We start from the raw sequence: 26,642 nt of genomic DNA on the forward strand, positions 1-26,642 counted from the left end.
TTTCCAGGTCGTATTCCAGCTGTAGAGTGCTGACAATAAAGGTCACAGCCATGCGTCCAGCTGTCATCCTGCTGTTGGTGTGCGTCCTGTTCATGGCGACAGTGGAAGGCCGTCGTCGTCGCCATCCTCATCATTCTCATCCTCGTTTTTGTAAGTACAACACCATCACATACCATTGGTGAATTATAGCTAAGAAAACTATTTATTAAAGCACTTGTGTTTTTAAAGATGCTCTACTTTCAACCGGGGACCTCTCTTCTTGGAACAGCATATCATGTGGTCATGGATGGTTCCACCTTAGTCAGACTTACTGTGTTAAAATCTTTCTGACTCCCAAAACCTTTGATGACGCACAGGTGATGCAAACACAAACAAGCAACAGAGAAAATACAATAAATCCATCCTCATTTGTTGTGTTAATGTGAAGACTAACGCCCACATTTCTGCTCATGACAGAATCTCTGCCGCTCCTTAAATGCCAATCTGCTGTCAGTACACAGCCATACTCAGTTTATACACATCAAATCTTTGGCCAATCGGGCTGGAATTCATGGTGAAAATGTATGGATTGGCGCCAGAAGGACAGGGGTAAGCAGTGAATTTATCTAAATTTAAGAGTTTAGGATAGACCTCCTTTAATAGGAAAGAGTCATAAGACAACTTTGTTGTGATTTAGTGCTATATGAATAAAGTGAATTGAATGAATGAGAGTGAAGATGATGTATGATACACAGAGGAGTTTGTGTGTCACATAACAACACTGATGCTCAACTCTGTGTTTTTCAGGGGATAATTAACTATATTGATGGATCTAAGTTAAACTTTGCTGCATGGTTGCAAGGTCAGTCGAACTACAATGGAGGGAAGAACTGCGTCTTCTTGAACTTGAGTCGTAAGAAAAAATAGTACAATCAAAGTTTCTGTTTTGTTATTCAACTTTTCATTTCATATTTTTTTAAAGACCCTACCTATTGCTCCAGGGACTTGAGTTCTAATTTCGTACCATAAGCATGTAAATGTGAGCTGCTATGAGAATAAAAGTTCCTTGAACCTTGAACATACATTTTCAGGACTCCTAACACTCCTGACCCTGCCTCCAAACACATGCAGCAATGAACTACCATTTAGGGGCATCAACTGTGCCAATGATCAGATAGCCTTCATCAAGTTAAAACGACCAGATTCAGACAAGCATGTTGCTGCATGAAAGCCATCATCTGCCCACTCAAGCCATAACAAAACCAAAGCAGGAAATGTGATTACGTCTGTCAAGTAACAAGATTCATCTCTTTGAACGCAGACATTGTGCTTAATAAACCACCAAAAGGTTATTTTTCCTCCATAACTCTTGATGCCACTGAATGGGATGTTTTCCGTTTTATCTTCTCTGTTTTCCAGGGTGGTTTCTACCATTAGCTACTGCAGGATGCTCAGAAAAGATGTTCTTTGTGTGCGGCAAGAAGAAGTGATCATCACCAGCTGATGTTTGCTCTCATATTAAAAGTCAGCGTCGACATGACAACTGATCACATATGCAGCTTTTCTATCATTCTCTTGCTCTGATAACCACTGCAAACACAAGATTTCAAATTTACCACAATAAACATGTCAGCATTCAAGTTCCAGCGTCTTCTTTTATTTGTGTTTACGTAGTGATGTGAGAGTTTATATGTAGATATATTGTCTATGTAAGTATATTGTCCTTCCAGAAGCATTTATTTCAAAGTTATTTAGGATGAAACTGTTCTGCAACAATACAGAGTATATTCCTATATGTATTATCAAGCCAGATCAATAGTGGGCTGTTTAAGTCCATACAGTTAAAATGACCCGGTAATACTTTGGCCACTGTTAATATTTGGATGAATCCTCCACTAAAAATAGTCCCAAGGAAAAGCTGGGGCTCTTTGAAAACATGAAATTATAGATATTCAAGTGTCATCTGACTTGTCCTCTGACAACCATGAGGTTGACATTTGCAGTTTTGAATGAAATATCTCAACAACGATTATCCAACAGTTAGACTGAAATTTGGTACAGCTGAATGTTGTCATAACCAAAAGCAGCAATTTGGCCAGTAATGAGGTGTAAGACCTAATATCTGCCATCTTGACACCTCAGTCGTACTTTAGCTGTGGCTTGTCACGTCACTTGAGTCACAGCTGAAGACAAGATAGATAGTTAGATAGAGAGATACTTTATTGATCCCGAGGGAAACTCAAGACGAGGTTGAATGAAGTAATAATGAGAGCTTACCATTTAGATACGTTGTGTAAGTTAGGCACAAACTTTGGTGTTTATACAAAGCAAACCTGAAGGTGTGGCCCTCCATGGAAACTGACTCACATGAACTACACAATATGTGCTCCTAAAATTTGCCATCAAAATGGTTTTACTAAATGTCCTGTTTGCAGGATGATTAACTAATTTATGTTGTTCCCTTCACCTGCACCAAACACACCCACACACGTATCTATGTTCTGGTGTGGAACCACTGACAGTAAAGTTGACACTGACATGACTGTGTGTCTGTTTCATGGGTGATACCAGTGCTGACCACTGTGTGTGTGTGTGTGTGTGTTTATGTTTAATGGAAAGTCACAGTCTTGTAGCGACGCTACCAGTAACAAATGTGTTCTTGACTCAAGATTGAGAATTTCATATGACCTAAGCTGAAATAGCAGGGGATGTGTTATTCAAAAGCGTCAGTCAGTTCTGTCCAATAATGAATCCTTTAAACTCCAGGACGAGGACCTTCAGCGTAGATAAAGTAGCTCAAGAAAAACACAGTGTGTCACATTAAGTAGGGAACAGCTGTCATTTCTGTTGTCTGTCATGTATAAGAATGGGGTGTTATCACACACACTCCACAAAAAAGACAAAGTTTTATTTTTAGTTGTTGTGAATACAGTATTGATTTTATATCAGAACTGAAATTAAAAAACACTAAAGCATGTTTGTTTTAATTGTTGCTCGGTTTTGTGTGTTATAGTCCTTATACATTTTCCTAATGAAAGCGACAGCAGACATTAGAAGCGTGTTTAAAACAAAACACAAACTTAGTGCTTGACTGATGAGTCAAACTATAACCGCAAATACTGTAAACTGGTGCAAATACCACAAATACTTCAATGATAATGCAGAAAGATATTTCACTGCAACAAAGATATGAAAGTCTACTTTAACGGAACTGCATCTATTCTCTCTACCACTTATACTGAAAACATCATGAAAGATTTTACCCCATAAAAGTCACGTCTTGCAGCTACAGCTCCATAAGCCCCCATTCATTCTGGACTACCTCGCCACCAAGTGCCTCCTACATAACCACAAGTTCTGAAAGTGGAAGTTCTCTCCCAGAAATTCTCTGAACTTGTTCATGTGTATCTGATACAAGTTCTCAGAGCAGATTTACTCACAAATCAACAGTCTCTCCTTGTGACGGACAATGACATTTGATATAGTGAGAAAAAGCTCGACACACTTAGAACATTTCTTCACATCAAGCCCAGAGATGACAGGAATTAAAAGATGGAAGATCAATTCGTGACTTCAGTCTGTTGACTGATTATGTGAATCCACACTCATGAAATATTCAATATTACCAAAAAAACAAACAAACAAACAAACAATCTTCAGTGAATCATCAACAGAAACTTCCTCCAAGCGTTGAATGTTCTGAGCTTTAAATGTCAAATGTCAGGTGTTCTTGATACATTTAAACAGCTTCTAGGCCAGAGGCACCATCACTTAATGGACTGGTGACACCAAGAACACATCTGTGGTGAGTTTCTTTGTCTCTCTGTGTGTTTTAGGACAACAGAACAGAACGAGTACATCTGAGGTCTAGAGAGAGATAACTCAACGACAGTCAAACGCTGGAGCTGATGTGTGGCTGCTTGGGGCTGGAACAATGAAAAATATAACAGGCTCGTAGCTGACAAACAGGAGAGTAATGTAAGCCATAAAGGACACATTTAACTCTCAGCAAGAAAAGCACATTTACAGAAGAAACAGAGATATACTTCTACACTGTAATTAAGTTACTTTGATCACCTTATATCTGCCTGTTGAGTGTTGACTGCTTCCAAATGAACAATGTTTTTCTGGATATTCTTCAGTCACTTTTCCAGGTCGTATTCCAGCTGTTGAGTGCTGACAATAAAGGTCACAGCCATGCGTCCAGCTGTCATCCTGCTGTTGGTGTGCGTCCTGTTCATGGCGACAGTGGAAGGCCTTCCTCGTCGCCATCCTCATCATTCTCATCCTCGTTTTTGTAAGTACAACACCATCACATACAATTGGTGAATTATATGCTAAGAAAACTATTTATTAAAGCACTTGTGTTTCTACAGATGCTCTACTTTCAAACGGGGGCCTCTCTTCTTGGAACAGCATATCATGCGGTCATGGATGGTTCCACCTTAGTCAGACTTACTGTGTTAAAATTATTCAGACTCCCAAAACCTTTGATGACGCACAGGTGATGCAAACACACATAAGCAACAGAGAAAATACAATAAATTCAACCTCATTTGTTGTGTTAATGTGAAGACTAACGCCCACATTTCTGCTCATTACAGAAACATTGCCGCTCCTTAAATGCTAATCTGATGCCAATACACAGTCATTTTCAGATGACACGCAAGTTATTGTCCAAGCGTGCTGGAATTCATGGTAAAAATGTATGGACTGGCTCTAGAAGTGGGAAGAGCTGCGTCTCATTGAACTTTGGAGGTAAGAAGAAATACTATAATCGTCGACCTAAAAAAAAGTCACAAACTCTCATGAGCACTCAGTGCTACTTCTCCCATTTTATTGCTCTAATTTGACGTAGGTCACGTTTCATTGATTAATAATGCATCAAGAGCCACTGTGGTAAAAAAAAAAAAAAAACCTTGGAAATCAAAAATGAATTTAGGGCCATTTGAAAGCCATCATCTGCCCACTCAAGCCATAACAAAACCAAAGCAGAAAATGTGACTACGTCTGTCAAGTAACAAGATTTGAATGGAGATTTCTTCCATAACTCTTGATGCCACTGAATGGGATGTTTTCCGTTTTATCTTTTCTGTGTTCCAGGGAGGGGTCAACCACTTTTTACTGAAAATTGCTCAACAAAGATGATCTTTGTGTGCGGCAAGAAGAAGTGATCATCACCAGCTGATGTTTGCTCTCGTATTAAAAGTCAGCGTCGATATAACAGCTGATCACATATGCAGCTTTTCTATCATTCTCTTGCTCTGATAACCACTGCAAACACAAGCTTTCAAATTTACCGCAATAAACATGTCAGCATTCAAGTTCCAGTGTCTTCTTTTATTTGTGTAGTGATGTGAGAGTTTATATGTAGATATATTGTCTATGTAAGTATATTGTCCTTCCAAAAGCATTTGTTTTAAAGTTATTTAGGATGAAACTGTTCTGCAACAATACAGATTATATTCCTATAAGTATTATGAAGCCAGATCAACAGTGGGCTGTTTAAGTCCATACAGTTAAAATGATCCAGTAATACTTTGGCCACTGTTAATATTTGGATGAATCCTCCACTAAAAATGGTTCCAAGGAAACGGAAATGACTGACTTAAATTTGGTACAGCTGATTGTTGTCATAACCAAAAGCAGCAATTTGCCCGTTAATGAGGTGTAAGACCTAATATCTGCAAACCTGACACCTCAGTCGTACTTTAGCTGTGGCTTGTCACGTCACTTGAGTCACAGCTGAAGACAAAATAGATAGATAGATAGAGAAAGACTTTATTGATCCTGAGGGAAATTCAAGACAAGGTTGAATGAAGTAATAATGAGAGCTTACCATTTAGATACGTTGTGTAAGTTAGGCACAAACTATGGTGTTTATACAAAGCAAACCTGAAGGTGTGGCCCTCCATGGAAACTCTGACTCACATGAACTACACAATAAGTGCTTCTAAGATTTGCCATCAGAATGGTTTTACTAAATGTCCTATTTGCAGGATGTTTAACTATTTTATGTTGTTCCCTTCATCTGCAACAAACACATCCACACACGTATCTATTTAAATGATGGCGCTGGTGAGGTCGGCCGCTGTCGTATCTGCTCCCGAGATTTGTTTGTATATAGTCGTTTTTAGCGTAATTTTTAACTTGTTAAGCCATCCCGTTGTAGGTCGTAACACATACGACAGATAGACCCTAATTAACCTTGGAGCACAGTACTCAATTTGGCCCTATCAACTTAATCCCGGACTCGAACTGGCCTGTTGACATCATACGGGCTGGCTACAACAACAACAACAACAACAATGGACGTGCAAGCCGCAGGTCACGGAGAAGGCCCCGAGGGAAACCAGCCGGTGTTAGGAACAGACTGAGACGCAGAGCACACCATTCACCTCTGCCCAGCATCCTACTCGCCAATGTCCAGTCACTGGAAAACAAGCTTGATGAACTCAGGGCCAGAATAAAGTTCCCGAGGGATATGCGTGACTGTAACGTCATCTGCCTCACTGTGACAACAGGAACGTTGTGTCTCTCAAACACTCATGCACAACTGACCTGGAGCTCCTGACCATCCAGTGCCGTCCTTTCTACCTGCCCCGTGAGTTTACTTTGGTCATCATCAGCGCTGTTTACATCCCACCTCAGGCAAACACGGACACTGCTCTCACTGAGCTACAAGAGGCTATATCCACCTATCAAGCTAACCAGCCTGACGCAGCCCTCATCGTGGCCGGGGTCTTTAACCGTGCTAACCTGAGGAAGGTGATACCGGAGTTTAAACAACACATCGACTGCCCCACCAGAGGAGAGAGGACTCTGGACCGCCTTTACTCTCCTTTCAAGGATGGTTACAAGGCCAAGTCTCTGCTTCCGTTTGGCCTTTCGGACCACAGTGCAGTCCTTCTCATGCCGAAATATAAACCTCGGCTGAAGCAGGAATCTCCTGCAGTCAGAGAAGTATCACGGTGGACTGACCAATCAGAGGCCGCTCTGCAGGGCGCACTGGATTCAGCGGACTGGGACATGTTTCTGTGCAGCTCGGGTGGTGACATCAACGAGTTCACGGAAGCGGTTGTGGGATTTATCTGGAAAATGGTTGGAAGACATAACACCAACAGCCACCATCAGAACTTTTCCCAACCAGAAGCCGTGGGTGGACAAAACTGTCCGCGACGTGCTGAGGGCCCGCACCACTGCCTACAATTCGGGACTCGCCACCTGTGACACGACGCTGTACAGGGCAGCCACCTACGCTGTCCGTAGGACGGTGAAGGAGGGTCCTCAAAGCCTGCACTGAACAGCTCGCACCAGTGTTTACAACGATATTCAACCTCTCCCTCTCACAGTGTGTGATTCCCACCTGCTTTAAAAAGCAAAGGCAGCCCAGCCCAGTGACTGATGAGTCAAACTATAACGGCAAATACCACACCATAAACTGGTGCAAATGCCACAAATACTTCAATAATAACGCAGAAAGATATTTCACTGCAACAAACATATGAAAGTCTACTTTCACAGAACTGCATCTATTCTCTCTACCACTTATACTGAAAACATCATGAAAGATTTTACCCCATAAAAGTCACGTTTGGTGGCTACAGCTCCATAAGCCCCCATTCATTCTGGACTACCTCGCCACCAAGTGCCTCCTACATAACCACAAGTTCTGAAAGTTCTGGAAGTTCTCTCCCAGAAATTCTCTGAACTTGTTCATGTGTATCTGATACAAGTTCTCAGAGCAGATTTACTCACAAATCAACAGTCTCTCCTTGTGACGGACAATGACATTTGATATAGTGAGAAAAAGCTTGACACACTTAGAACATTTCTTCATATCAAGCCCAGAGATGACAGGAATTAAAAGATGGAAGATCAATTCGTGACTTCAGTCTGTTGACTGATTATGTGGATCCACACCCTTGAAATATTCAATATCACCAAAAAAAAAAAATCTTCAGTGAATCGTCAACAGAAACTTCCTCCAAGCGTTGAATGTTCTGAGTTTTAAAGGTCAAATGTCAGGTGTTCTTGATACATTTAAACAGCTTCTAGGCCAGAGGCACCATCACTTAATGGACTGGTGACACCAAGAACACATCTGTGGTGAGTTTCTTTGTCTCTCTGTGTGTTTTAGGACAACAGAACAGAACGAGTACATCTGAGGTCTAGAGAGAGATAACTCAACGACAGTCAAACACTGGAGCTGATGTGTGGCTGCTTGGGGTCGGACAGAAGCTGAACGTAAAAATGTGTCCTGTAGATCTGGGGATAAAAGTTTTCAGTCGATTGAGTTGGCACCTCATGTTACATAAAGGAGGTTCAGGGAACAATGAAAAATATAACAGGCTCGTAGCTGACAAACAGGAGAGTAATGTAAGCCATAAAGGACACATTAACTCTAAGTAAGAAAAGCACATTTACAGAAGAAACAGAGATATACTTCTACACTGTAATTAAGTTACTTTGATCACCTTATATCTGCCTGTTGAGTGTTGACTGCTTCCAAATGAACAATGTTTTTCTGGATATTCTTCAGTCACTTTTCCAGGTCGTATTCCAGCTGTAGAGTGCTGACAATAAAGGTCACAGCCATGCGTCCAGCTGTCATCCTGCTGTTGGTGTGCGTCCTGTTCATGGCGACAGTGGAAGGCCTTCCTCGTCGCCATCCTCATCATTCTCATCCTCGTTTTTGTAAGTACAACACCATCGCATACCATTGGTGAATTATATGCTAAGAAAACTATTTATTAAAGCACTTGTGTTTCTACAGATGCTCTACTTTCAAACGGGGGCCTCTCTTCTTGGAACAGCATATCATGTGATCCTGGATGGTCCCACCTTATTCAGACTTACTGTGCTAAAATCTTTCTGACTCCCAAAACCTTTGATGACGCACAGGTGATGCAAACACACACAAACAACAGAGAAAATACAATAAATCCATCCTCATTTGTTGTGTTAATGTGAAGACTAACGCCCACATTTCTGCTCATTACAGAAACATTGCCGCTCCTTAAATGCTAATCTGATGTCAGTACACAGTAATATTGAGTTTGTACTCATGAAATCTTTGGCCAATAGTGCTGGAATTCATGGTGAAAATGTATGGACTGGAAACAGAAGTGGGAAGAACTGCATCTCCTTGAACTTTGGAGGTAAGAAAAAATAGCAGAATCAAAGTTTCAAGTCAGACTAAAAACAGTCAGAAACTCTCATGAGCACTCAGTGCTGCTTCTCCCATTTTATTGCTCTAATTTGACGTTGGTCACATTTCATTGATTCATTGTAGGTTTATGCATCAAGAGGCACTGTGGTCTGCACCGATTGGAGAAAAAAAACCTTGGAAATCAAAAATGAATTGAGAGTCCATCAAAACACATTTGTGAATAAGTCTGGCTAAAACAGAAAAGAAAGAAGAAAAATAAACCATAATATCATTTTTGGTGTTCTGATCAGATCAGTGTGATGATCAGGTCTCTTTGAAATCAACAGCTGCCTGCTTTTGACTTTCAACATCACGTCCATCCATCCATTTTCTATACCGCTTATCCATCAGGGTCGCGGGGGAGCTGGAGCCTATCCCAGCTGACTACGGGCGAGAGGCGGGGTTCACCCTGGGCTGGTCGCCACAAAGACAAACAACCACACACTCTCACACTCACACCAAGGGACAATGTAGAGTAGCCAATTAACCTAATGTGCATGTTTTTGGTATTGTGGGAGGAAGCCGGAGAACCCGGAGAAAACCCACGCTGGCAAAAGGAGAACATGCAAACTCCACATAGAAGGGCCCAGACCAGGATTCGAACCTGGAACCCTCTTGCTATGAGGCGACAGTGCTAACCACTGCACCACCGTGCCGCCCCTTCAACATCACGTCAAATAATTAATTCTGTCAGAGCTCTGCAATGACGTGGCATCAGCAGTTACGCATTTCATACATTTTCAGGACTCCTAACACTCCTGACCCTGCCTCCAAACACATGCAGCAATGAACTACCATTTAGGGGCATCAATTGTGCCAATGATCAGATAGCCTTCATCAACTTAAAACGACCAGATTCAGACAAGCATGTTGCTGCATGAAAGCCATCATCTGCCCACTCAAGCCATAACAAAACCAAAGCAGGAAATGTGACTACGTCTGTCAAGTAACAAGATTCATCTCTTTGAATGCAGACATTGTGCTTAATAAACCACCAAAAGGTTATTTTTCCTCCATAACTCTTGATGCCACTGAATGGGATGTTTTCTGTTTTATCTTCTCTGTTTTCCAGGGCGGTATCGATCATTTGCGACTGCAAGATGCTCCAGAAGGATGTTCTTTGTGTGCGGCAAGAAGAAGTGATCATCACCAGCTGATGTTTGCTCTCATATTAAAAGTCAGCGTCGACATGACAGCTGATCACATACGCAGCTTTTCTATCATTCTCTTGCTCTGATAACCACTGCAAACACAAGCTTTCAAATTTACTGCAATAAACATGTCAGCATTCATGTTCCAGTGTCTTCTTTTATTTGTGTTTGTGTAGTGATGTGAGAGTTTATATGTAGATATATTGTCTATGTAAGTATATTGTCCTTCCAGAAGCATTTGTTGTAAAGTTATTTAGGATGAAACTGTTCTGCAACAATACAGAGTATATTCATATATGTATTATCAAGCCAGATCAATAGTGGGCTGTTTATGTCCATACAGTTAAAATGACCCGGTAATACTTTGGCCACTGTTCATATTTGGATGAATCCTCCACTAAAAATAGTCCCAAGGAAAAGCTGGGGCTCTTTGAAAACATGAAATTATAGATATTCAAGTGTCATCTGACTTGTCCTCTGGCAACCATGAGGTTGACATTTGCAGTTTTCAATGAAATATCTCAACAACGATTATCCAACAGTTAGACTGAAATAACCGTAATGTTATTACCAACAGTAATGAGGTGTAAGACATAATATCTGCCATCTTGACACCTCAGTCGTACTTTAGCTGTGGCTTGTCACGTTATTTGAGTCACAGCTGAAGACAAGATAGATAGTTAGATAGAGAGATACTTTATTGATCCTGAGGGAAATTCAAGAAAAGATTGAATGAAGTAATAATGAGAGCTTACCATTTAGATACGTTGTGCAAGTTAGGCACAACCTTTGGTGTTTATAAAAGCAAATCTGAAGGTGTGGCCCTCCATGGAAACTCTGACTCCCATGAACAACACAAAATGTGCTCCTAAAATTTGCCATCAGAATGGTTTTACTAAATGTCCTGTTTGCAGGATGCTTAACTATTTTATGTTGCTCCCGTCACCTGCACCAAACACACCCACACACGTATCTATGTTCTGGTGTGGAACCACTGACGGTAAAGTTGACACTGACATGACTGTGTGTCTGTTTCATGGGTGATACCAGTGCTGACCACTGTGTGTGTGTGTGTGTGTGTGTGTGTGTGTGTGTGTGTGTGTGTTTATGTTTAATGGAAAGTCACAGTCTTGTAGCGACGCTGCCAGTAACAAATGTGTTCTTGACTCAAGATTGAGAATTTCATATGACCTAAGCTGAAATAGCAGGGGATGTGTTATTCAAAAGCGTCAGTCAGTTCTGTCCAATAATGAATCCTTTAAACTCCAGGACGAGGACCTTCAGTGTAGATAAAGTAGCTCAAGAAAAACACAGTGTGTCACATTAAGTAGGCTACAGCTGTCATTTCTGTTGTCTGTCATGTATAAGAATGGGGTGTTATCACACACACTCCACAAAAAAGCCAAAATTTTATTTTAGTTTTTGTGAATACAGTATTGATTGTATATCAGAACTGAAATAAAAAAATACGAATGTATGCTGATTGGTCAGTAAAGGATTTACGACTAACAACTTCAGATGAGGGTTGGATAACTTCAATTATCAATACACGAAACATAACCACAATAACATGGTGGCAGTTTTGGTTATTATAGTCCTTATTCATTTTCCTAATGAGAGCTACAGCAGACGTTAGAAGCGTGTTTAAAACAAAACACAAACTTAGTGCTTGACTGATGAGTGAAACTATAACAGCAAATACCACAAACTGGTGCAAATACCACAAAGACTTCAATAATAATGCAGAAAGATATTTCACTGCAACAAAGATATGAAAGTCTACTTTCACAGAACTGCATCTATTCTCTCTACCACTTATACAGAAAACATCATGAAAGATTTTACCCCATAAAAGTCACGTTTTGTGCCTACAGCACCATAAGCCCCCATTCATTCTGGACTACCTCGCCACCAAGCGCCTCCTACATAACCACAAGTTCTGAAAGTTCTGGAAGTTCTCTCCCAGAAATTCTCTGAACTTGTTCATGCGTATCTGATACAAGTTCTCAGTGTAGATTTACTCACAACTCAACAGTCTCTCCTTGTGATGGACAATGACATTTGATATAGTGAGCAAAAGCTCGACACACTTAGAACATTTCTTCACATCAAGCCCAGAGATGACAGGAATTAAAAAACAATTCGTGACTTCAGTCTGTTGACTAATTATGCGGCTCCACGCCCTTGAAATATTCAATATTATCGAAGAAAACGGTTTTCAATGAATCATCAACAGAAACTTCCTCCAAGCGTTGACTGTGTGTCCTGAGTTTTAAATGTCAAATGTCAGGTATTCATGATACAACAGCTTCTAGGCCAGAGGCACTGTCACTTAATGGACTCACAGACAAATAGATAATATTTACAGAAGGGCTGGAAAAAGAAAAATACACTCTCACTGTGTTATGTAGCACCAGTGACGGATGACGAGGAATTAATTGACAACGCAGAGACCAGAATTGTTTAACGAACAGCAGATTCATATTTTTTCAAAAATTAATATTTTCCCTGCACTTTGCAATCAAACTTTTTCAAAAGTTTTTCCTTAAGATACGACTTCCCAACAGGAGCTATTTCTAGTCAGCTAAGCTCTCTCTCAACTGTGGGCCAGAAGGCTAACGATATGCTAGCAAAATGGCTTTGATTCGATATTGTTGGGCTTTACTGCTGAAACATATTTAACCCATGAGGGAAACACTCATCGGTACTCGAGAGCTGCCAGGTTTGGATAAAGACCCATCGGACCACTCAGAACAAAGCTGGTCATACAACAGGAGACCCTGCAGATTTAAAGAGCAGGAAGTAGAATGAGAAGCAAACCACAGCCAGCTCTCCATGCGATCAAGTGTGGCAAGCAAACAAACACACACATCTTCCCAAAATATTCAGCTAAAGCTGATCTGATTAAGCTGATTAGTTAAAGTGAGCTATGAACTAACATTAGCTAAATGTCGCTTAACTAAACATGTCCATGGGCACTGAAGTTACCTATGACAATGCCAAATGACAGGTGTGGTTCAACCACAATAAGTGGGATAATGCATGTTAACAAAATACTGAACTGGGGAACGTAAGTCCTGTCCGAACATACATACACTCCCCAGATCTCCTCCAGGGATCGTCGCCCCCCTTGGCTGCCCCGTAAACATAAATTTTGAGCACATGGAGACCATATTCAGATGAGCCGTACAGTCCAGGATGGAGTCGGACTGATGGCAGACACTGTGCTGAACACTTCCTCGTCTGAGGAGCAGTGGCAAAACATAAATAACAATACATGAAAAGGGCAGCTGTGAGTGGTGGGGAACCAGCATGCAGAAAGACACGATGCAGCCTACATGGCACAGTGTCACAGGTTCTCTACTGGAAGAAAACCAAAAAGACCCACGTAGAATATTTCTTCATATCAAGGCTAGAGATTACATGAATTAAATGATGGAAGATCAATTCATGACCAGAGGTCATACACGAGGGAACCTTTTTGGCACATAATGTACAGACATGAGTTTGATGAGCTTTTTGTAAACAAGGGATATACGATAAATTATTAAGCTTCTCAGCCTCACTGATTTCGTCAGTCACATGTTCTACTACTTTTGCTCACTGAAAAAGGTGCGATCTCTTTTGCAGTTTATGTGATTTGGATGTAAACACCAGGAAATGAAAACTGAAATTCTCAAACTTTTGTTTCACATTCATCTCTTGATATTAAACCAAACTGGTTTACAGCAACAACAAATGAATTCACCTTACTGTTCTAGTACTTTTGGAGAGCAAAGCAACCGTTGCTATCACACATGAAGCGACTGTTATGTGAGACAAGTTAACAACAGGCACTGGTGGATGAATATGAAGCCCAACATAGCAGAAGTGAGTTTTGGCTATTGTTTGTCCCTCAAACACCTCACAAAAGAGACTGGCATGTAAATACTTAATTGCTGTGTTTGATCTCATGATTAATGACATGAGCACATACTGGACAAACACTGGCATCTCCACAGGGCACGACTGGTGAGCTTAAGAGTGAGAGGAAGAGCGACCTGACCATCAGACTGAGGGGCACCAAGAAGCCAGAGCACATCTGTGGTGAGTTTCTTTTTCTCTCTGTGTGTTTTAGGACAACAGAACAGAACGAGTACATCTGAGGTCTAGAGAGAGATAACTCAATGACAGTCAAACACTGGAGCTGATGTGTGGCTGCGTGGGGCCGGACAGAAGCTGAACGTAAAAATGTGTCCTGTAGATCTGGGGATAAAACTTTTCAGTCGATTAAGTTGGCACTTCATGTTACATAAAGGAGGTTCAGGGAACAATGAAAAATATAACAGGCTCGTAGCTGATAAACAGGAGAGAAATGTAAGCCATAAAGGACACATTAACTCTAAGCAAGAAAAGCACATTTACAGAAGAAACAGAGATATACTTCTACACTGTAATTAAGTTACTTTGATCACCTTATATCTGCCTGTTGAGTGTTGACTGCTTCCAAATGAACAATGTTTTTCTGGATATTCATCAGTCACTTTTCCAGGTCGTATTCCAGCTGTTGAGTGCTGACAATAAAGGTCACAGCCATGCGTCCAGCTGTCATCCTGCTGTTGGTGTGCGTCCTGTTCATGGCGACAGTGGAAGGTCGTCGTCGTTACCATTATCACCATCTTTATCGTTGCCACTATCCTCGTTTTTGTAAGTACAGCACCATCACATATCATTGGTGAATTATATGCTAAAAAAACTATTTATTAAAGCACTCGTGTTTCTACAGGGGGTCTACATTGGAAGTGCCAGAGGTTATCATGTGGTCAAGGATGGATGCGCCTGAGATGGAGATACTGTGTTAAAATCATTCGGAGTCCACAAACCTTTTATAATGCACAGGTGATGCAAACACACACAAGCAACACAGAAAATACAATAAATCCATCCTGATTTGTTGCGTGAATGTGAAGACTAACGCCCACATTTCTGCTCATTACAGAGAATCTGCCGCTCCTTAAATGCCAATCTGCTGTCAATACACAGTCGTGCTCAGATGAAACGCATGAAACTTGTGGCCAAGTGTGCCAGAACTCATTATGCAAATGTATGGACTGGCGCCAGAAGGACATGTGTAAGCAGTGAATTTATCTAAATTTAAGAGTTTGGTATAGACCTCCTTTAATAGGAAAGAGTCATGAGACAATTTTGTTGTGATTTAGTGCTATATGAATAAACTGAATTGAATGAATGAGAATGAAGATGATGTATGATACACAGAGGAGTTTGTGTGTCACATAACAACACTGATGCACAACTCTGTGGTTTTCAGGGGAGACTTCACTACACTGATGGATCAAGGTTCAACTTTGCTTCATGGTCTCGAGGTCGGCCGAACTACAGAGGAGGGAAGAACTGCGTCTCGATGAACTTAAGATGTAAGAAAAAAATAGTACAATCAAAGTTTCAAGTCAGACTAAAAACAGTCACAAACTCTCATGAGCACTCAGTGCTGCTTCTCCCATTTTATTGCTCTAATTTGATTCATTGTAGGTTTATGCATCAAGAGACACTGTGGTCTGCACCGATTGGAGAAAAAAAACCTTGGAAATCAAAAATGAATTGAGAGTCCATCAAAACACATTTGTGAATAAGTCTGGCTAAAACAGAAAAGAAAGAAGAAAAATAAACCATAATGTCATTTTTTGTGTTCTGATCAGATCAATGTGATGATCAGGTCTCGTTAAATTCAACAGCTGCCTGCTTTTGACTTTCAACGTCACGTCAAATAATTAATGCTGTCAGAGCTCTGCAATGACGTGGCATCAGCAGTTACGCATTTCATACATTTTCAGGACTCCTAACACTCCTGACCCTGCCTCCAAACACATGCAGCAATGAACTACCATTTAGGGGCATCAACTGTGCCAATGATCAGATGGCCTTCATCAAGTTAAAACGACCAGATTCAGACAAGCATGTTGCTGCATGAAAGCCATCATCTGCCCACTCAAGCCATAACAAAACCAAAGCAGGAAATGTGACTACGTCTGTCAAGTAACAAGATTCATCTCTTTGAACGCAGACATTGTGCTTAATAAACCACCAAAAGGTTATTTTTCCTCCATAACTCTTGATGCCACTGAATGGGATGTTTTCCGTTTTGTCTTCTCTGTTTTCCAGGGTGGTATCGACCATTTGCGACTGCAAGATGCTCCAGAAGGATGTTCTTTGTGTGCGGCAAGAAGAAGTGATCATCACCAGCTGATGTTTGCTCTCATATTAAAAGTCAGCGTCGACATGACAGCTGATCACATATGCAGCTTTTCTATCATTCTCTTGCTCTGATAACCACTGCAAACACAAGCTTTCAAATTTACCGCAATAAACATGTCAGCATTCAAGTTCCAGCGTCTTCTTTTATTTGTGTTTGTGTAGTGATGTGAGAGTTTATATGTAGACATATTGTCTATGTAAGTATATTGTCCTTCCAGAAGCATTTGTTTTAAAGTTATTTAGAATTAAACTGTTCATATTTGGATGAATCCTCCACTAAAAATAGTCCCAAGGAAAAGCTGGGGCTCTTTGAAAACATGAAATTATAGATTTCCAAGTGTCATCTGACTTGTCCTCTGACAACCATGAGGTTGACATTTGCAGTTTTGAATGAAATATCTCAACAACTCGTATCCAACAGTTCGACTGAAATTTGGTACAGCTGATTGTTGTCATAACCAAAAACAGCAATTTCTCCAGTAATTAGGTGTAAGACATAATATCTGCCATCTTAACACCTCAGTCGTACCTTAGCTGTGGCTTGTCACGTCACTTGAGTCACAGCTGAAGACAAGGTTGAATGAAGTAATAATGAGACTTTGGTGTTTATAAAAAGCAAACATGAAGGTGTGGCCCTCCATGGAAACTCTGACTCCCATAAGCTACACAATATGTGTTCCTGAAATTTGCGATCAAAATGGTTTTACTAAATCCTATTTGCAGGATGCTATTATTTTATGTGTGTTCCCTTCATCTGCACCAAACACGATTAAAGTTGCTTCTCTCTTTGTTTGACTGGACACCCGGCTCAAATGCAATATTTGTGCCTCTTCTATTGCAGGAAGATCTCATTACATCTGAAGGTTTACAGTTTTTTGACAGGTAGGGTGAGTTCCAGCCCTCAAAACCCATTCAAAGAAAAAGTACAAAAGCAAAGCAGACATTTTATGTTTGTTCTAACAAGCGAGACAGAACAACCAGATGCCAACACTTTTTCCCTTTCGTCTCTTTCACCGAACAGGCAGGAGGACAGACAGCGGTTTGTTTCTTTCTGCCACGCTGTTTATTTGGCTGTTTGTGGGACACTAAATAAGCGATCTGTCGCTGGAGACGTCTTGTCCAACCAGTGCCTGCGTGGTTAGCTGAAGCTAAACAAGCTCAGAACATGATCCGGCTCTCCCAATAGGTGGTTTGGGACTTGAGGCCAGACACGAAAGAACATGTAAGGGAACTGAAATATACTTTGGTTTGACTCTCTGCTAAAGCTTCCATCTGGGTCTGCTTTCCTGCATCATTAAATCATTTTATATTATTGATATTTTAGTCACCAGATGGCAATGACTACGCAACAACTGCATCAACTTGCCATCATAATTTTAGCTCATATTATGACAATAACTTTTTTCTGGTTGTTTATAATATACTGTATTAGTGATTGAATGTCCAGCCACAGAATAAAAGCCTCTTTGGTTTACTTGCTACTGAATCCCGACTGTGTCCCACGCACATATTAGGCTATTTAAAACAAACACAAAAAGAGCAAAGAGTTCTTGTTCCACCACATATTTAGCCAGTCATGGAAAATGTACCACTTTCACCAAATTCCTCATCAAAAACATCACCAAAAAGTTGTTAAAAACTGAAACAGAGGTCTCTTTTTGGTCTCAATTATAGCTTAAAAAACACTGGACCCTACATTTATCATCATGAAAAACAACATCAACATCACACATGTTACACACACTGTCACATTCAGGTGTGTGCGGGAAACACGAAGAAACACGAAATGTGGAGCCGGGTTGTATAAGGCAAGTAAAGGAGATGTGAGATGAGAAATGTCTCCTCGTCACCGTTTGTGTTTGTGTGATTCATCCAACCTACAACATAAAGTGCTTGAGGGAAACATGAAGTAAACCAGCCTCTGACTTAAAGTATGTATGAAACTGATTAGGTCTCCATGTTGAGCATTGCAACATGGAGTTTCAGTGAACACATATGTTGTAATACTGTAATGTGCAGCCACTCCTGATCAGTTTAATCTCAAGATACTTGAGCCATAGAAGAAGAAGAAAAAAACGCTCAGCTCGGAAGTAAAGCACGCTCGTGTGCATCTACTCTGCATGAACCTCAGATTGAAGCTGATCACCATGAAGATCAGATTTGGAACCTTAAATGTAACTTTCTCATGTTTCTCACTTTTCCCACGTAGTCATAAAGGTGGAGGACAGGACTTGAAGCTTTCTCAAACCTATGGATGACACGCATCCAAAAAGGGTTTTTCAAATCTGTGTCGTAGTCCTTAAGAACCTGGCAGCAGCCTTCTGCAAACTATCAAGGGGACATACCATTTCTGTTAAAATGAAACACAAATCTGTCCAAACTGCTCTGTTACTTATTCTTACTCTTACAGCTTATGGAACTGGGTGGAACGGCTTGCATGTAATTTTGAGAGAATGGGTTTAGTTCCCCCGTTGGCTTGGACTAGCATCACTAACAAATGTTAACGCCGGGCGCCTGCCAAATTCTCACAGAGGACCTTTCTGGATGGGATCTTAGTCATCAGGAAAAAATACTTCTTAAAACCCCTGACCTTTAAACTTTAGATCTGGCTGAACTTCACTTCTATTAATATTTAACTTAATTGCTTGTGGGGTAAGAATAAGGGTGACTTGGTGGTTATTTTAAAAATGTATTTATCCAGGGAAATCTGAGTGAGCAGACCTTCACGCACTTTTCCATCACTCTGATTCAAGGAAATATTTCACACCTATGAGCAGCCCAGAACAAACTGCAGTTCTCTGCTGTTAGTTACACAAGACTGGAAATATGAAACACCTTGCTTAGAAGCCCGGCTTAAGTGTTACGATTCACTTTTTCTGCCCTGTGTCGTAATACCTGTGTTTATGTTCAAGCAACAAATACCTTTAGCAGCAGTGGGTATCAGGACTCTTGTCAGAAAAGAAGCAAGTCATGTGATGTTGTTACAGAGGAGGAGAGCAACGTGAACGGATGGGCCACCATCACTGCTGTTCTCTTCACGCTTTGCACAGTCAGTTTTGGTTTATTTTACCACTACTATGAATGTCCATGTATTCAAACATGCATGTAAACATTCAACAAAATTTCCGAAAAATATAAAGGGCTTAAAACAGACTGAAACAGAAACAGGACACAAAGCAAGGTCTTAATGGTTAAATTCTGGCAGCTGGTTTACACGCTTAATAGTTTCTTACTATCAGTAAACCAAACAAGAGTGTTGTCAGTCACACTTGCTAACCCTGCAAAATCACAGCATGACTAATACATGTGTCATCTAAAATTCAGAAGTCATACTGACAACATTCACTTTCCACAGGTTTGAACTGTGAATGTAAAAGACGCATAGATCACTAGCAAACTGCAAACCTTTAAGTAACTCAACAATCATGTCAAATAATTCCCTTGACAATATGATAATAATGCTGTAAATTCAGACCTGAGTCTTCCACTTAGAACTAAAGCCAATGTCACATTATTACAGTGAAAAACGTTTTACACCTCACACTTGGTACACTTGTGCCACAATATGTTTTTTCAGCATGTCTATAAAAGACAAATGAATGTACGCTGTGCCATGTGTTTGCAGTGCATGACCACAGTCACAGTCTGATGTAGTGTTTCAGGGTCTTGTTTAAAAAAACTCACAATAAAAATGAAATTCAGGTTTCATTTGAACTGAATTATTTTGAGTTATTGTGTTGGTTAGTTATCCAAATTTTTAACGCGTGTCCAAAAATGCAATAATCAAGAGAACTATTTCTGCAAAGAAACCAAAGTCCAAAACCCACAAAACATCCACAGTCTACCAAAATGATGAACCATCAGCTTCATTGACGGCAGCGTGAGCATACAGTTTCCTCCAGTAAATTTTGGATCTACTCTGCAGCTCATGCGTGGCTGTCTATGGACAAACATCAATTCAACAAGGGATCAGACTCTTGTCCATTCATTAGAGGGTGGTTTTACCGAACAGCCAGCCAAACTGTGCAACCACCCCTCCGACGCCGACGCCAAGGAAAAGGGCGACTTACGAGTATATGAACCTCTCCCTGACCCCCACCTCCCCTTATATTAAACACTCTCTTCTCCCCCCGTTATATAAAGCCATGAATTCGTCCAATTTGACATTTTTCTCGGCCAACGAACTAGCCTCAGAAATGTGTATAAAACTCACATCAGCGTGAACTAAGGGCTGATGGGATTCTCTGTAGTGTTCCTCAAAAAAAGCTCTCCCGTTCAAAAGTTTAACCCTCTCGCTAATCTTTCTTACTCCTCTTCCTGCTCCTCCTTTTCCTTCCCCCCATTTTCAGCTTTCTTTTACCTCTTAACCCTTTCTCTCTCCTCCCATCCACTCCCTGTATACCTTTCCTCATGCTCTGCTCCTTTCTTTTACTCTTTATCCCCCCCATTTCATCTTCCCTTTCATAATTCAGGCAAGTCTGTCATCGACCCTTCCATGTGATTCTCCTTTAATACTCCCATCTTTCTTTTCTTGATCTCCCAGTGTTTCTTTCCAGCCGCCGGTTCCCTTTTAACAGCAAGCCAGTGGCCTTTCACAATCTGTTTTGCAGAGACGATAGAGACACTGAGACAGGCTGAGAGGGAGAGAGCTTTTAGAGTCTAAAAGGAAAGATTGAAAGATAAGAAACAGATATTGAGAGGAACAAAAGATCCAGAATGAGACAAGCTGGGGTGCGAACAGGAGACATGATGGTGAAAAGTAACTAAATACATTTACTCATGTACTCTTGTTATTTGAGTTATTTTCCTTTGATGATCCTCTGATTCACAACAACTTTTGACAGCTGTAGTTACTTTAAAGATTAAAATTATTGCAAAACAACATACGATCGGTCATTATAGATTATTATAGATTTAACTTCCTAACACAATTTAAAGTAGTTACAAGCAGCTCTACTTTAACTAGCTACAAAATTAAATGCCCCTCGATATTTGCTTAGCACAAATATTAAAGTTAATATCCGGCAAGCTAGAGCTTTAACTATAATTTTTAAATACAGGGAGTTTACTTCCTTTAAATAACTGATTATCAAAGTACTGGTGTTCTGTTTAACACAGCTACCAATCCTTAGAAACTGACTGAATTAGAAGAAATATACAGAAATATTAAAAAGAATTAAAAAATATTAAAAAGAAAAAAAATGAAAGACAGACATGTCCTGGCACATTGTTACTGCAGTGGCCAGTCAGTCTGAGAACCCATATAACCCTCAAACACTAACGACAAAACCACACTCATGACCTCTGGCTCTCTCGAGGTCGTTCATTCACACATGTATCGCTCTCTTTCTATCAGTTTCTCCAAAGTTACTTTACTGTGATCTCCTTTTTCCTCCCTGTCTTACAGAGACACACACACACACAGTTCCTGTGCTGATGGTAAAACCATTCCATATCAGGGTTACTCAAAGGGGAAAAAGTCATTCCTTCTGACAGCCCCGTTAAGAGGAGAAATACCTCCACCACTAAAACTGGACTTAGGTTTCACTTGTGACACCACACCAGACTACATTTGATTTTCTGAGTTATTTCAAGTGCAGTCTAAAGTGCTAAAATGCTGTAAAAATCAGTCAATGAGACGGTGACGCATAATTGGTGTTTATCGTGTTTGGGATGCTGTATGAGATGCCAAGACTCTTATTCCTTAGCTTCATATTTCTTTGTTAGCATGAAATCTATATTGTGCTGCTTATTTCCATTCAGGCTTTTGAGCAGCATATAAATCACGGATGAGGAGTGGACCACCAACTCAGTGTTGAAAATGCAGAGGATTTTAAAATATTGGCAGTCAGACCAGGAGAGTAACTCAGAGGCAAGTGGACTTCAAATATTCATTAGCTGCCTTTTTCATTTATTAAGCTGGAGTTCTTTTAGAAAACAAAAATTTGATTGCTGGTGTGGCTTTCCAAATTTTTTTGGAACACGCAGGTGCTTTAAACCAGAGACAGAAATGTTTGTGGAAGCAGTAGGGATTTAGAGTCACTTGGGGTTTCAGTTTCTTGCTCAAGGACATTTACGCAATGTTCAGACAGGCAGTTTCAGTCCAGTCCAGCTTTTTCTTTTTTTTTTGCTAAAATGAGGAGTAACTTTTCTGCACAAGACTGCACGAAAACACCCACCATCCAGTCCTCCTAGATCAAATTTAAACCACATTCACAGGTCAAGTGTGGTGCAGATATCCACAAATGAAAATGCAGCTCAGATTACATTGAGCATTTTTTTTAGTTATTTATCCGTCACTACCTGTGCCTTGTCTACATCTCCACCAACACCTGAGGGAAATATCTGACTCTGTAGCTATGCTAAATGCCCCATCAGTTAGCTGCTTGAGGATGGAAAATAGAAGCAGACATTGCCAGTTACGTGTTGGCAGGTGAAATTCAATGATGGTTGCTTTCACTGTGTTTTATAGGTGCAAATGCCTGCATGTTAGCATTTGCTTTTACTTGGGCAAACTAAAACGGAGAACCAGAGAGAGAACAGCAATACCTAGACAGATGCTTGACCCCTCACTGTTAAACATGTCAGGAAACGTAATGAGAGCAGCGTAAAAAAGTCACGCAAATTATGAAGTTGGTCTTAATATGAGATTTATGAGACTGAACATTAATTAATGTGGGACCAATGCATTTTTCTATCACAGTAAGTGAAATTGCCGCGCACTAAATTAAACTTTTTTTTGTCTGATTTTATTATTTCATTTTTCTAGATGATTAACAAGCATTCTCGTTGTGAAAAAGTCAGAATTTTAAAACTATGTGGTCTTGTATTGAAAATACAAAAAGTATAAAAAGTAAAAAAAAAAAAAAAAAAAGACAAAGTGAGTCTTGTGTGCAGGAATTTTCAAATATATTCCAGGGACTAATAAATAGTAAAACGAGGGTCATGGATCATCAAACGTGGGCCGCTTTGGTTGGAAAAGATTCGATTTTAGTGTCCACTTTTAAAAACAAGATTTAGTGTGACAGGAAAATAAATTCCCCTGTGATCATGAACCAGTAAGAAAACATGGTTTAGTTCTTAAAACCACCTTTCCATCTTGCAGCCTTTTAAATTTCTTTCATTTTGTCCATGACAAAGAGATCACAGTGTTGGAAAGGTGGGCTGAAATGATCCTAATAATATTTTTATTGATAGTTTAACAGCACATGCCAAGGCTCAGCGATAGACCTGCAGTGCTTGATTCAAGTTCCAAGGTTTTGATATTGAAGATTTTCCGCCTTGAAAGTAAAACAGCCGACATCTGTGAAATTAATAGGGTTAATATCTGTATTATCTGTAAGAAAAATAAAAAAATATTAAAATGATGTTACAGATATTGCGCTTGGGCTCAAAGCAAAAGAGCGATATGTCTTTAAATGGAGCCAGTGACATTGTCGTTAAGAGTTTTATATCTCACGCGAGGTCCAGACCATCGTTCATTTGTCGCAGCTTCCAGGGTTTTGATATTAAATACAAAGAAACCAGAGCCACCACATCTGCTCAAAGCATAGAGATTCAATATATTTTTTTTTCATTTCTACTTCAGCCACTCACTGTCTCATCCAGAGACACAGCAATTGAGAAAGCACTGTAGGGGTTCGGAAACTTGCCAACGGGCGTGTAGATGACGGAGGAGGACACGAGAACTACACCTCTGACCTGACAGATACAATAAAATCTTATTTTGGGTTGTAATCACTGCTTCACAGCAGTTTATGTTCTAAATGTTACCGTCTCTAATTATCTTCTAAGTAACACAGTGCAGTAGGAGTAGGACACATCTTGTGTCCAGCAGTCAAAGAGGGAGTGGATATCGTTTTAAGGATTTTCTATAATTAAACCAAAACATACACTAATTAATGTGAAAAAGCTGAATCTTGAACATAATAAACATAACCAAACATAACCGCATAAGATTGGAGCTTCGAAGGCAACACTGATCACTGCCACTGAACCACAAGAGATAATTTGCCAGAACAATGTCTACTGCTTGATAAATGCAGGACTTTGGGGTCATAAACATTATCCCATCACATCACACTGGAAAACTAAATGACACTAATGCCAGTCATTAGTGAGGGAGAAACTGGGAAAAAAAGGCCTTGTTCTCCTACCTTTAAATGAAGAGGTTGATCAGTCAATTTGGACATCCTCTGATGCAAGTGACTGAAAAAGAAGGGTGAAGGGGAGATGATTTAGTTTATTCTAATTCCCAATTACAATCACTATAATCATGATAGATTAATGTATTGATTTTGAAATAGCCTAAAGGCACAGAAACTAGGCTTGCCCCAATGCAAAGTCATGTGTTCTAATGAAAAAAATGGTCCTTAAATGAATTAACCAACCCACCTAAACACATTCTGCTGTATGATCCTCCTCCTCCAACACCCATTTTCAGTCAGGTTAAGCTGGAACAGATGATAAGATTATTGAAACACACCAGCGCACAGATAATTATTATAATTATTATTATTATTTTTATACTATTCTTAACAGTTAAAAATAGGAGGTCCAAATAAAGTCTAAAATCCAATCTGAATTTTAGGCCTTAAAATGTGTTATGTTATATCCTGAAGTTAACATTACTTTTATAAAATTGCATTTACTTAAGTAAAACTAAAATTAGAACCACAATTAGTTCTCCTCATGCTGTAATTAGTTACTTAGGTGTTGACATATAGTTAGCTAGCAATATCGTAAGATAGCTCAAGTTAACGATACCGTTTGCTAGCGCGAATTAGCAATATCGTTAGCCAGCTCAAGTTAACAATACCGTCAGCTAGCGCGAGTTAGCAATATAGTTAGCTTGTGCGAATTAGCAATATCGTTAGCTAGCTCAAGCTAACGACACCGCTAGCTACCGCAAATTAGCAATATCACTGGCTAGCTCAAGTTAACGATACCGTTGGCTAGCGCAAGTTGGCAATGTTATTAACAGTTGGCTGGTGAATGAACAAAATAGTGGGCAATAGTGGGAAAAACATTCAAGTCTAACCAGAGCCTGATGTTTCTTGCTTGCTGAGATACAACAGAAATACAGCAAAAATACGTTGTAATCAGCCAAAATTACCCACCTTCTTACTTCTTCTGTTAACTAGCAGGCCTCAAAACGTCACCAGTTGCACATAAGTTCTAATCAACCACAGGGTTTGTCTCCTCACGGGTGTGCAATTAATTAAATTAATGGACACTCTTATGAACTTAAAACATTTTTTGTATAACATTACTTGAAAGTAACGTTAGCGTGTGCTCGGTGTTCCCTGCTTTCTGTGACGCATCGGCAGGTTAACGAGATCATGTGAGCATGTTGACCTTAGCACTTACCTTAAAGCAAATCTGTGTGAATGACAAAAAATGTTACATTTTAAAATAATTACATGTAGACAACTGTGGACAGAAAAAGAAGGACAATTACACAACAACATACTTTAAAAGTGACAGGAGTGTGTCATCAAAATGTGTGTAATCAAAAGGTATATTGAATATGCTGGTTGAATTTCTTTTTTTATCAAATCAGATGCTGTCAGAACAACATCTTGGTTTTGCTGTTTTTTGCTTGCAATAAAACCTAATCTACACTGAATTCTTATAACTGTTGTTTTAATTAGTGAACTGCACTGAAGATCATATGAGATCTGAACTGTCTGGCACAAATTTTTTCCACATCATAAATCACAAAAACCTAAAAATAAAACTCGAATTTTCATAACCTTTGACCTAAATTTAATGTTAATTATCTTAACCTGCTGTTATATAAGACAGTATTTACCTCACATTTGAATTAATATTTTTGTTTCCACACACAATTATCAAATACAGAGAAAATTATGAGTTTAAACTGAATGCCCAGGCAATTTAAATTTGTTAATGAAAGCAACAGGACAACTAATAAATAAATTAACAGACATCAGTCACCTACTGTGGGGAAACCGCACCACATCACATATGGGCTTTATATGTATATGTATATGGGCTTTTTGAGCTCAAGAACTACAAAATAACCA

General features: G+C 39.8%; 1 protein-coding gene and 2 long non-coding RNA genes across 6 annotated transcripts; 2 read left to right on the top strand and 1 right to left on the bottom strand.

Moving 5' to 3' along the window:
* LOC124054760 (lithostathine-2-like) lies at positions 1-16,721 on the top strand. Of its 3 annotated transcripts, none has more exons than XM_046381131.1 (6): positions 1-108; positions 14,974-15,027; positions 15,107-15,219; positions 15,320-15,451; positions 15,650-15,755; positions 16,501-16,721. In XM_046381131.1, exons 1-6 carry the CDS (start codon positions 51-53, stop codon positions 16,569-16,571), a joined length of 534 nt encoding a protein of 177 aa, XP_046237087.1. In that variant the 5' UTR covers positions 1-50; the 3' UTR covers positions 16,572-16,721. The 3 variants fall into 3 exon arrangements, with proteins under 3 accessions (XP_046237087.1, XP_046237086.1, XP_046237085.1); XM_046381130.1 differs by lacking the exon at positions 1-108 and adding an exon at positions 8,070-8,088 and having other exon boundaries at positions 14,873-15,027; XM_046381129.1 differs by lacking the exon at positions 1-108 and adding an exon at positions 14,398-14,427 and having other exon boundaries at positions 14,861-15,027.
* Positions 245-9,080, top strand: LOC124054779. The gene is made up of 2 exons (XR_006842478.1): positions 245-356; positions 8,984-9,080. It is a non-coding gene; the product is annotated as an uncharacterized LOC124054779 (long non-coding RNA).
* Positions 14,449-26,113, bottom strand: LOC124054770. Of its 2 annotated transcripts, XR_006842468.1 has the most exons (5): positions 25,713-26,113; positions 24,988-25,046; positions 24,750-24,801; positions 14,796-14,951; positions 14,449-14,586 (listed from the first exon to the last, which is right to left on the bottom strand). It is a non-coding gene; the product is annotated as an uncharacterized LOC124054770 (long non-coding RNA). The 2 variants fall into 2 exon arrangements; XR_006842467.1 differs by lacking the exon at positions 14,449-14,586 and having other exon boundaries at positions 14,718-14,951; positions 25,713-26,111.
* Between the last annotated feature and the right edge of the window lie 529 nt (positions 26,114-26,642).

The sequence above is a fragment of the Scatophagus argus genome, chromosome 23 (assembly GCF_020382885.2).
Source record: "Scatophagus argus isolate fScaArg1 chromosome 23, fScaArg1.pri, whole genome shotgun sequence".
NCBI classification, from domain to species: domain Eukaryota; kingdom Metazoa; phylum Chordata; class Actinopteri; family Scatophagidae; genus Scatophagus; species Scatophagus argus.

Excerpts from the sequence above, each read along its gene's own strand:
- LOC124054760 (XM_046381131.1), top strand. The coding sequence starts at position 51 with ATGCGTCCAGCTGTCATCCTGCTGTTGGTGTGCGTCCTGTTCATGGCG. Across the intron at positions 15,220-15,319 it reads AAACCTTTTATAATGCACAG|AGAATCTGCCGCTCCTTAAA; the intron begins GTGATGCAAACA and ends TGCTCATTACAG. Across the intron at positions 15,756-16,500 it reads CGTCTCGATGAACTTAAGAT|GGTGGTATCGACCATTTGCG; the intron begins GTAAGAAAAAAA and ends TCTGTTTTCCAG.